The following is a 12804-nucleotide window of genomic DNA, read 5'->3' as shown; positions in this document are numbered from 1 at the left end:
AAAAAGCAAGAAGCAAGCAAATACAGATCTTCAAGGTATGAAGTTGTACTTCTATGTAAGAATTATGCAATATACACAAAACCCAGGGATTTGATTTTATGACTAAAATGTTATAGTATTCCGACCGAGAAGGGATATTGTGAGTCCAATACTGGAAGTATTTATATTTTTCCTGAAACTTTCAGTTTGAACGCTCACATGACTAAGATGTCTACAAATTAAAAAAACCAACCCAGCAGTGCATCCAAAAATTGCACAAAGATAACTAAAGCAAAGGATACTTTTGAAAAACTGGAATATACTGGATTTTCTGTTAAAAATGAAAGTCCCATCTTTACTACACAACAGGATGTGTTTTTAAGGAAATTACATGGGACTTTATTAACTCCTTCAAATCATGAAGCACCCTCAAAAAGGGTCAACTTGATCTTTCCATAGAACTTCCTATCCCCTCTAAAGATCACGAGGTCTGTAAAGCTGCCAGAGCTCACTGTACAGCTGAAACACCTGGCATACTTTACACTTCCAGTGGCTGCACAACCTTCCATTATTTGGTCTGCATCAACTCACTGGCCATCTGGATAGGCCACTGCTACACCTGTTCTGTGCAAGACTGCTCCATTCATTTTACCAGACTATTTTTTTCTGAAAGAAAGATTCAGAATAACTATTATATACATAAAATTATTATTTTCTTCTAGTTTCATAAATATAACCCAGATTTTTATTGAAATAACTTCCAACTTTCATACTGTTTCACACTGTTTTCCTTACTACCTCCCACTTCCTTTTGTTTTCAATTCCCTTGTACACATCCTCAATGAGATCATGTTTGTTAGCTGTGCTCTCAGACCACAGCTATTCCAGCTGTCTTCAGCAGCACTTCTGTTTAATGACACTTCTGAACACATGCAGAATTTGTCTAAATCATCCTGCCCAAAGTCTGCCATAGCAGTTAATCTTCATGACCATAAGTATATTCAAAAGTAATACTGAAAACAACTAGGCAAATAAAAATGAGGATGAAAAAGTTTTTTCAACAACAAAACACTACTTACTAAAGAATAAAGAAGACAAAATGCAAAGTTGAAAGTTGTTTCACTGGCACAAATGTACACATAGAATTTACACAAAGTGACAAATGATTGAAATTACAGAAGTCTGCTCCTTTCTAGCACATCTCCCTTCTTCACTAGCCCAAGGTGTATTTAACACTTTCCTAATAAAGATGTGTGTCATTAAAATAGCTACAACTAAAATAACACAGGAATATCCTACCCAAGACAATCTCTTACTCAAATGCAACAGTGCCTTCAAAAACAGCAAACAAAGGGTCAAAAACAAAGTGCAATTTCTACCTGCAGTACTGTAGAAAAGCAGCTTTCAGTAATTTGGTTTTATCTTCTTGAGCTATAATTTCTAGCCTACCAGTTGCATCAAATGCAGGACTCTGGAAACGCAAAATAAAAACATCAGCTAAAAGACAAATATTAATCTTCATTATGAAATCAAAACAGAATTTTTAAATAGTAATGCCACAGATTTAAAATAAAATCACCACCAGGAAGCAGTTGTGCTTATTAAGTCAAACACAAACCTCTAAGATACATTACAGTGAAAGTCACACAGAGGTTTGACCAAAATTCACACCATCTGCAAAGGAACTTACACCAACTTATTCAGCCCATCAGATTTTTTAATGATAGTTATTTGAAGATTCAGACAAACCATTTTTGATAGGATTTTAAAGGTATTCCTGAGTACTACCATCCACTAAAATGGTTTAACCGCAGACAAACTTAACTAGAAACAAATTCGTTAAGAAAAACAGTTTAATCAGAGCAATCACACAAAGGCCTTCCACTAAAATACTAGTTAATAATAACAACTGATTATAGTGTTATATTAGGCCTAGTGATAAACAGCAACACAGCCACAAGGAAAAAATTTCATGGAAACCTCAACTGTGAAACAAAGGAAAGCAAAAAAAGCTACTCAGACTGGCATATGTAAAAAATTTTCTCTTGAAAACTACCTTCATTACAAGTGTTTGAGTCTCTATTTAAAAAAAACCCCAAAACTTTAAAACCCAAACAAGCCAGGATTTCCACAGTGATAATTCAAAAATGACATAAAAAACCACTTTTCTTGTACCTTGTTTTCAACCAGGCAAGCAAATAACCATTACCTCACTTCTTGGTCCAGCAATAGAAGAGGACAGGGCATCTTCAAGGTCTTCAGGAAGCACAGAAATATTTTCCCTGGACAAGATAGTGAGAAGTCCACTTTTTTTGGCAAAGAAGATGGGAAGGCCATTACAGGAACCTGCTCCTAAAATACTATCTCCTAAAATAAGGAGAGGGAAAAAAAGCAAGCACATAAATACCACTACATTTTAAAACCAAAACTTAAGAATTTCATAGACAATTATTGACTTTTGTCATTAATCAACCAACAGTAATTGATAACTGGACCTCACTTGGAAAAATTGTGTAACTATTTGCTACTCTAGATGTAGACTTCCAGATACTGCAAATGTTAAAAAAAAAAATAATTAAAGATTTGATTAATTCAAATTCTACCTAAGGACCAATGCTCCTGCCATACTTGAAAACACCTTTGAAGGTCATGGATGACGTACTTAGAGACACATGGCACTGAGTTAATTTCAAGGAAAAAAATCAACCTACAGTGAAAGTTAGAAAAGAGAAACAGCAAGGAAAAAGCCCCACAAGCAAAATCCCCATTTTTTCATATATCAAGAACAGGGATCTGTTTCGTTTTCATTTGAAACACTGTAGAGTAACAATAATGGATGTCACATCTTCATGCACTTAAGAGAAATTCCCAACTTGAAACATTTAATAAAAGAGCACAAGTATGACACTGCTCTCTGAGATATCTAAATACTGTAAAATATTGAATTAGGAGGTACCAACAAAATGCGACTTCCCTCCCCAGCAAGTTACCTTGTATGCCAAATATGATTTTTTCCTGTGGTAAGGAAATTCTGCCAGTTCCAGTGGAACAAGCAAAGACTTCATCTTCCTTATAAAGGTAAGCAGCATGGCTGAAGTAATCTGGGACTACCAGGCAGCACAACACTTCATCTTCTGACTGAAAGTGTTGAATACAAACAATATCACATATATAATCAACTCCTTAAACATTTAAAAATTTTAAATGCTAATCCATGTTGCCTGAACTTGTTTTAATTTTTAACAATGAGGTATGGATGCAACTTAAAACCTAAAAAACCTAATAAAATCGTTTTGCCCTAAAATTTTAGATCCTGGGGTTTTTCTCCCCCTTCCATATACATTATATTCTTTCTAATTTCACAGGGAGCAATAAGTAAACAGATCAATTATTCAACAGTTTTCACACTCTTCTTCCACCTTTGAGCTTTAAGATGCCATTACAGGCAGTGGGGAGAGGGGGAAGAGTGGAAGAAGTTTACCAAAGAAATCTAATCCCCAGCTTTATGCTTCCAGAAGACACAGCACAGGCAATCAATGTGTCCTCCCCTCCCAGTAAGCCAGCTGTCTAGCAAGGACCAAAAAACAGATCTCTTAATTCCTTGTCCTGCAATAAGTCTCAGAGTTTAAGATCTGTTCTAAATGGATTACAAGAGCATACGATAAAATCACTCTGTAGAAACTTTCACAGACAGCACAAAAATGAAAATAAATCAATAGGAGTCAGATTAGACTTATTTTTGGGGGTTTTATCTTACACCTTAAAAAGCAAAGCATAAACTTTACATACTGTTGGTGCTAAACATTAAGAGATGCTGGTACACATTTTCCTCAGAGAATTACAAATACATACTTGCAGGGGAAACTGATTTTCCTTTAGACAAAAACCTGACACATGATTTATGTACATGAATACTCTGAAACACTGAACTTTCCTAAGCTGGTATCTGAACCTCCATTAGCATACCTGAAAAGATGGATTATACTGTGTGACCTCCACAACAACATCATCAGACATCTGACAGCCTTTATCTTCTACTGTTATCAGAGTGTAGTAGACAAGACATGGACGATCTCCAGGATGCCATGCTGCAGCAAGTATGACCAGTCCGTCACTATTCAACAACAGATATCACACCACTGAGAGACGATCATTACATATTTTACTTGCTCAAACACTAGCTCTCAAAAGAAAAAGATACCTTACTACAGTCTCAACTAGATATTGGTCAATCTTTTATTTTTTAGAAAGAAAAACTGCTATTTGTTCTTTCAAGTTACTTTATTAACAGTATTCATATTGCAGTACAAAACTGAACTAGGGTGGCTGTAATTTCATGTAATTAAATCAAATGCAAGAGATTCTAAATTCTCTGCATCTGCTGGAACAAGTTACCGTGCTTATTTTTTGTCTTTGTAAAATCAAGACTAAACAAATACACAATCCTGATAAAATGACACTAAAAAAAGTAAAGGGGAATTATTATCAGGTAAAGGATTCGTAATGCTAAACAGATGATAGCATGAAATATAGGATAACCTAATCACCTAATATAAGGTGCTTACTTTATCAACAGTTCCACTCCAGCAAAATTAAACTGCAATTGCTTACATAAAGTTTTTGCAGGAAAACAGAATAGATTTATCTCAAAAATGAAGGTCTTACCAGATGCAAGCATACTCCCTTACCGGTTCTGTTGCAAATCCATGTATTGTATATTTACTCCTCCTTTAATATCTTCATAGTTACTTTCAGACCCCTAAAAAAAGAAATACATCTGTTGTGTAACTGTATATAAACAGACTATCAATTAAAAGGAACACACTAAACCTTTCCAGTTGAACTGGCTCTTACCCAAATTGCATCTGTAATATGTTCTTTCAGGATCCTGTTGATATCCCAGCTGAGAATGTAACGTTCTGATGAATCATCAATCTCCCATTTGTTTAGATTTGAACTTGTTAGCATGTAAAAGCTTGATCTCTCTCTATCCCAAAGAACACTAGAAATCTGCATTTAAAAAATGAAAAAGCTAAAAAGGTTAAAGGAAAGCCTGAATATTTGGATAGAATAATCTAGACCACTCTCAGTCCACAAGAAGAGTCAACTTCCTTGGGCAATCTCCAAAAGCTGCACTCAAGATGAGCATTATGATAATTTCCAAGAGAAGCCTTATTTTATAGATAAAAGAACATCCATAATAAATACATTTCTTGTACTTCCTGCCAGCTTCTGTGGAGTTCATTGGCAAAACACAACCCAATCATCAACCCTTGGCAGTGCTGAATCAGAAAAGAATTACAGGTTGTTTCTTCAATTAGTAATGAGGCTATCACTAGAAAGGGGTAGGACATGCAACCATTTCATTTTCCCTAGGAAGGACTATTATTCCAAAATCTCCTTTTATTCAGATCTAAAGAGTAAGCCAGCATTTGCCTTCATAAAACATACTGATTTATTTGGTTTCTGTCTTTGTTTCAAATTTCAAAGAAATATAAGTAACAAAAATGAGCTGAGTGACTCCTGTCTCTTTTTGTCACCACACATCCTTACACAATATTTTCTTTTTCCTTTCTTAAACACAGGCTAGAAATTACAGAGAGAAATTAGAGATGAATATTTCTCAAGCTTACCACAGCATCGTTTCCAGGAGACAATATACCCAGGAGAGAAGAAACCTTTCTACCAATTCCAGAAAACATGCCCTGTCCCTGTGGCAGGGCGTGTTGATGAATTTTGCCAGAACTATCAGGTATCAACCGGACTAGTTGACCTCTGGAAGATGATAAAATAAAGCTTCCTCCCTAATAAAAAGAGAAAGCAACTACATTAAAGAAAAATAAAAATCACATTGTAGAAAACTCTACTGTCAGCTAAAATTCTTCATGTCAGCTCTTATGGGTAAACACTGAACAAGACAAGGCATCCTTAGAAAAAAAATAAACATCTCACAGGTACTTAGCACGGGCAGAGACTAATTTTCTTAGCTTCATATGACATTTTTATCCATTATTTAAGTTTCAGTTAGTTTCAGTTAATTTCAGTTAAACAACAGAACTAAACTCTCACGTAATCCTTGGAATCTAATGATAAAAAACAACGTTACCTTCACAACATTTATTGCAGATTTAAGACAATTAAAACTGAGCATACTTTTCCATCTTTAGATTAGGAATAAAACTGGCATTTTAATATAAATCATACTGGCTTACCTTTACTGCTGTGAGGTAACTGCACAGAGAGCCTCCAAAGTCTGTGAAAGTGTCTGTATAGGATCCTTCATGTGCAAGATTGGGCCAGTAGCGCACAGAGCCTTCACTGGTGGCAACCATTATTGCCAGAGACTTGAAGTGAAAACGTAATTAAGAGAACAGACAAGATGATGATGATAATAATATTAAATCAGACTGCAGCTTAACCTAAAACATGTTATTTTACATATCAAGATTGTGGGTGACAAAGACAAAAGAAAGCAATAAATACATATGGATACACACTGACAAATCTGGAACTGAACCACAAAAACATTCTGCAGCACATCTTAATTTGTGCAGGGACTGTTACACTCATTTATTTATTTTCCTAATGAATATCTTCTACTGGCTCTTATTCCTAATAATTCAGGGTCTGCTGCTAAAATGCAAACAAAACTTACAGTTGTAAAACAGAAAAGAGCCTGTGGAGAATTTCAGATGCCAAGAGTTAAAAGCTACTATGGAAGACTTCAACTGCAGACTATAATTTAACAAAGAAACTGCTCTAGTGTCTTTAAGAGAAATATCAAATCACATGGTGGCTTTTCTCTTCAAAGGCACAGGCATAAGCATAACTCAGGAAATCACAGATACCAAACTAAAAGTGTGAAGTAAGAGACTGTTCAGGTAAGAGATTTAGAGAAAAGCATGGTACTTTATCTACTGGTTGTTAAAAAAAATGTAAAAATTACAGAACATTAGAAGGAAGAACTGTAGCTGGGAGTTATTGAGATCCTTGGATTTTTCTAACCAATTTTTTACTAGACACTGACTTTCAGTTACCAAGCTAAAGGACAGCAAAATTTTAAAATACAATAAAAAAAGTATTAGGGTTAGGTGAATTACTTCCTCTTAAATTTCTTTGGATATGACTAAGTCAGAACATTTCAGGTTTCATGAGATAATCCCAAAATACTAAAATTGGTTTCTGTCATCTGGAAGAGTAACACAACAAATCAAAAGAAAAGATTGCATTATATATTCTGTGCTGCTCCTTACTTCCAAGGAGAGCTTCTTAGCCAGTTTTATCAGAGCACCACATATATTAACTGAACTCTAAGATGAAAATGAGAGGTTCTTCTTGTGAATGACAGCATCATCATTAACATACTTTCAGAACAGAACCAATCTTCGAACCTCATCCTCTAGCAGAGTAACTAACAAAACGCCAGTTAGGAAACCAACCAGTCAAGACAGATTAAGTCTGTCCTTCCAGTGTCAGCTCCTTTACAAGGACCAGCCAAGGGAGGGTGCTGGGGTTTACCTCTCATCCATGGATACTGGAAATTAATCCACCGAAGAACATTTTCAGCCAGCACTTAAACTGCACTTGGTTAGACCCCATTTTTGATTGCTCTGGTGTTTGTTAACCTCTCGGTTTACAGTATTTTTGTTTGTTATGAAAGCACATCAAGTAATCTTAAGAAAAACTATTATTTAATCTGTTCCTGTAAGATGCACATGGTGCAATTTAAAAGGACTAGCAGAAGTTTGTTTACTTTAAAGTTATTTACTGTCAATTATCAATCCTGATCTTTTGAATAGATAACACACCACCAAATGCTTTCAAATATTTTGGATATATCCTTTTGATAAAAAAGGATATATTCAAAGTTATTCTTAAGGTGCTTTTAAACACTAAAATTTAAAATTTGATCACCTGAAGAGAAGGTGCTTCACCTGAAGAATTGAGACAAAATATAGCTGCTAAACTAGAACTCCACTGGAAGTCACTGGGTGGCAGCTGCAATTCCTTGCACAGAGATAGCTGGAAGAAAGAAAGAGATGTCATAATAAATATGAGACTGGAAGAACTTATCCCACTGCCACAAAATCTTTAGACTTTAGACTGCTAAAAATGACATTTCAGCTAACCCAGACACTGCGTAAGGGAACCAAAAAAATGTCATGAAACAATTTCAACAAGGTTGTCACAACCAGCAAACAGCTAAGAAACATCTTCAAATATCACTGGTTTTCTTTAGTTATTTCTGCATGCTTCTCACAGCACTACAATATTGGATTATTTCTACTGGAGATTATTTGACTACTTCTTAATAAAATATTCTAAAAAAATTAAACTAGAAATGCTTGAGAAAACTTATTAGGTACTAACAGGGTAGAATGGGGAAATGCTCCTCACTCCCCTACGCCTTTGCAGTTAAACAACCAGAAAAATTTTAATTCCTTGTAAAATCTTTCCAAGGGTCAGAATGTGTATATCTGACACTCTCCTGTAAGTGCAGGATCTTTATAAATAACATGCATTGTCCTGACTGAAAGAAACTGATTTTGTAACTACAGTTTTTCTCTGACCATCACTGAAAGAAACACTGTCCAGAGGGGATACAAAAATTCTTGATGTAAGAAATCTAGGTGAAACATATGTTCAGTACCTCTGAAATTAACCATGTTTTTGGGGTTTGTTGCAAGTTGAAAATCAGTCCCAGATCAATCTAAACCAATCTGTAATATATCCATTAGATTTTAATTATCAAAGTAAGCTTTATCAGGACTATCTAACCTAAGAGCCACACCCATTAAAATATGAAGAATTAATCTTATTAATTAACGAGGTGACAATTAAAACGGAACAGAGGAATATAAAAATTTTAAGCTCTCTCAAAAAGCTTGAATTCCAGTTACTTACTTACATGAGTAACAGTTGTTAGCATGACTTCATATCAATCCTCCTGGCTTTTGGGGGAAACCAGACAAACTCCAGTTTGTTTTTTTTTTTTTTTTAAAAAAAACCCAACCCCATAATTGCATAAACCAGTTCAAATAGCAGAAAATACAGACTTCCCATCTTGACCCTTCAGTTACCTTAGCTACTGCAGACTGACCAATCTTCCAAATAATCAGCCTCTCTTTATGAACTAGCCAGGCCCATCCACATTCATCCACTTGAACGCTCAGCTGGTCATCAGCTGCATAAAAAAGTAACTTTTTTAAAGCATACAGATTTTTAAAACACTGTAGAGTAACCTTTAAACCAATAAACTTTCACTCTTATACGAAAATAAGAAATATTTTCTATTAGATTAGTTTCCATGTTAGAATTTCCATCTATTTGATTAACATATCGAATTACTACATCTAGTTTAACAATCCATTTGATAAACCCTCAGCCTCTGAGAATGAAAAGACAACCCTAAAATCCATTTCCATCCATTTAGAGCAGATTATAACAGCTTTGTAAATTGCTCAACAATTATTATTTTTAAGATACATATTTGGTTCCTCTTATATCTACTATAAAGGAAAAACTTATTCACAGAGAAAAAATTGCATAGGAGACCAATTTATTGAACTCAGGGAAAAGTTCGTATTACAAGGGCTTTTTGAAAGAGATAACAAATGGGAATTGAAATAAAGAAAAAAATTAAGCATCCACTTTAGGACACAGCAAAATCAAAACAAGTAAAAAAGGTGAGAAAGAAGCAATAAGTAAATGTTACTAAAAACCCTTGTTTTTTTACAATAAATTGCATAAGCAGCACCAGAAAGGTACTTCCATGCATTCACACCCACATGAGTGGGTAATAGTTATTGTTATATAGATAACCAGGCTGGATTGAAAGCAAGGCACAGACATTTTAGCTTCCCCTCTAAAGTCAGCATTTCAGTGGCATCAACAACACATTAAGAATTCTCTCACCTACCAATTTTCATGGAGAAAAAGAACACCAATTCTTACCATCAGCCTTCTTCAGGGCTTCCATAACCTTAACAGGCAGAGAGGATCCAAAAGCCTTAACATCATAGTTAATAGTCTCAGTTGCTGTAGGAAGCTGGATAACTCTGGTAGGAGTTGCTCTTAAACAAAACAAAAAGTTACAGTTAACTTTTTATTGCTCCTTCATCAGTTTCAGCAGACATTTACTTCATGAGTATCTATTTAGAAAGATTTAGGTAAAATAAACATGCCTCCTCTGGGAACACCACCTAAAGCAATAATTTGGTGACTTCCTTACAGGTTGCTAGCCTGTAATCATCAAATTCTTTAAAGAACTGACTTTGAATAGGCATTACTCCACCAGCAACAAACTCAACTTCCCTACACTCAGGTTACCAACAGAATGAAGACATTCACAATGTCAGGAGAAGCTCAGCAGAAGCTCTTCCCTGACTGCAGGGCCTACTTCCATCCCTAACTCAAGCACAGCTGGGCAGTACACACTGTGCAACACTTCAAACACCCACAGCAGCTTGGATCCAACAGCACTTCTACCACCCTTAGTCTGCTGTGGAGACTGCACTGCCTACCTCTTTCACAATACCATTTATAAAAGCTGCTTTGCATCTTTCCTCACCTTCTCTCTCTGGAACAGCACAGCTCTCTGTTGTCTTTTGAACACAATTAGGTGGGCAAATTTCTCTGCTTTTAGAAGTTAATGCCCTCGTTTTATTTCACCCCACAAGTGAAATGATGTCTCAGACCTTCCCGTGTGAAATGGCAAACGTTGATACATAGCTAGTAGACAATCCTGACATACGGTTTCCAAAAATAAAGTAGACTTGAAGTAAAAGTTCCCCAAAACTGAACCTGGGCAATCCTCTTTATCTCAACAACACGACAAATTGCTACGCCTAAGAGATTATGAAGCCTGAAACTGATCTGGGGCTCATGCTGTATCTCAGTTTTGATCCGTGTGGAAGGGGGAAAACAGGGGAAGATGCTGGGGAGAGGGGTCGGCGTGAAATGTATGAACTTTGGATATTTTATCTTCTTTTTAAATACAGGAGTTCTTATATCTCATATGATATAGGAGTTATAACCAACAAAGAGATATTCATAACGCTGAACAGGAGGTACTGTATATTTACGGCTTTAATGTACAGTACTATAATGTAACCCACAGTGGCTCCAGCACCTAATAACGAGGGGAGGGACTCACCGAGCCGAGAGGGAGCCGCTCCTCCGCGCCGCCGGCGAGAACAGCACCGGGGAGGCGGCTGCCGCCACGACGGGCAGGCCCTTCTTGCCGCCCGGCCGGGAGAGCGGGCTGGGCGCGGCGCTGCCGAGGGTCCTGCGGGCCGAGCCGCCCGGGGTCCGCGGGGAGGCGGGAGCCGACGGGAACATGGCTGTGGATGTGGGAGCGCCGCCCGCCCCGCGCTCCCGCCAGGCGCCCGCTGAGCGCGTCACCGCGGGGCGGGGCCGCGCGCGAGCCGCCGGGAGCCGAACGGAGCCGCGCGTGACCGAGAGGAGAGGAACGGCACCGGCTGGAGCCGAACAGAGCCGAGCGGAGCCGAGCGCGGCGCGGCCCCTGCCGGCGAGCGGCGGAAACCCCGCGGCAGGCGTGCGGCTGCTGGTGCAGGGCACCTGCCCCGCCCCTCAGGGGGTGAAGGCATCCCCGCGCTGCTCCCCAGCGCCGCCGGCCCTCAGAGCCAAAGTGAAGCGCGGTTCTCTCGCTCAGCTGCTCCTGAAGCTGTGCTTGGTCCTTCGGGACGTTCCGCGGAGCATTCGCAAGAGTGGCTTTAGGTGTACTGTTCCTCACCGAGTTCGTGCGATTAGCTGGCACTAACCAGTGCCAGCAGGTAAAGGCTGGATGTGATCAAAAAGTAGCTGTTCAAAGACCATTTGGAAGGATGTATTTCCACTAAGAGTTATCTTTAAAATAGCCTGTGTGTACCTGTGTTTGTCCCCAAATTTCTAATTAGTTTAATAAATAGATACGCAAAACCATATTCCATGCAAACCTCGATATGTTTCACATCTGTGGTGAATTACAACCACGCACTACGGCTATTCTGTGGTATAAAAATAGATTTTAGCCTTCAAGGGGAACTAAATGCTCAGTGACATCGGTTTGCATGAAAAAACTTTCAGAAGGTATGTACCACCCTCTTGGGGAAGAAGTTGAGTCAAATGTATATTACCAACAAAGCAAATCACTTAAGATAAAGTTAACTAAAAATAGAATCATAAAAAGAAATGGCATAACTTTTCAAAAACGTTTTCTTTGATAATAGATTCAGGGCTGTTAGGCTTTCTGTGTGGATTGTGGTGCCCTATGACTGACACTAAGTGCAGATGAGAAAAACTTGAGACAGTTCATCTGGCAGGACTTGAAGTATGAGGCACCTGTCGGTGTCAGTGCTTTGTCTTTTTCATTCAAATAAGCTCCTTTGGCTTTGATTTTATGCAAAAAGCAAAATAACAAAATTTGGTGGAGCTTCCCTATATTGTTAAATAAATATAATATCCTTCTGTATAGCCTTCTTTATACATATATATATACACACACACACATATTCTTTATACATATGATGCTAAATCATCATGTTACTGTCACTTCATCAAGAAAAACAAACAAAACCAAACCAAATCAGGAAATGCACACAGAAGCAAGCAGATACAGAAGAAAATTCAAGCTGATATCCACATTTCCCAACATTCACGATTGATGACATTAAAATTATTTTAAAAACTGAAAGCTCCTTTTCACAGCTCGTTCCTAAAACATTTAAAATGGTGCAGCATGAACAGTTGTGTTTTGCTGGTTGAACCCTATCTATATGCAGGCTTCACTTCTTCAGAAAATTAGTCTGCTTCCTTTGGCTGTCC

The 12804-nt window shown here is 37.5% G+C and overlaps 1 protein-coding gene across 1 annotated transcript in view; it reads right to left on the bottom strand.

Annotated features, from left to right (window-relative positions):
• NUP133 (nucleoporin 133) overlaps positions 1-11368 on the bottom strand; it is a 29924-nt gene extending 18556 nt beyond the window's left edge. Inside the window, exons 1-12 of the mRNA XM_005518548.3 lie at positions 11135-11368; positions 9934-10052; positions 9060-9163; positions 7894-8001; positions 6192-6323; positions 5613-5783; positions 4834-4989; positions 4668-4738; positions 3946-4093; positions 2970-3117; positions 2189-2346; positions 1359-1450 (exon numbers count right to left, since the gene is read on the bottom strand). Of these exons, the coding sequence (XP_005518605.1) occupies positions 1359-1450; positions 2189-2346; positions 2970-3117; positions 3946-4093; positions 4668-4738; positions 4834-4989; positions 5613-5783; positions 6192-6323; positions 7894-8001; positions 9060-9163; positions 9934-10052; positions 11135-11319 (1592 nt within the window). The 5' untranslated portion in view covers positions 11320-11368. The remainder of the gene's footprint in view (positions 1-1358; positions 1451-2188; positions 2347-2969; positions 3118-3945; positions 4094-4667; positions 4739-4833; positions 4990-5612; positions 5784-6191; positions 6324-7893; positions 8002-9059; positions 9164-9933; positions 10053-11134) is intronic.
• Positions 11369-12804: the final 1436 nt, after the last annotated feature.

This window comes from Pseudopodoces humilis, chromosome 3 (genome assembly GCF_049639895.1).
Source record: "Pseudopodoces humilis isolate 2021_Gansu_Grassland_sample_001 chromosome 3, ASM4963989v1, whole genome shotgun sequence".
Lineage (NCBI taxonomy): Eukaryota > Metazoa > Chordata > Aves > Passeriformes > Paridae > Pseudopodoces > Pseudopodoces humilis.
This window is presented reverse-complemented; position numbering and strand designations above follow the sequence as displayed.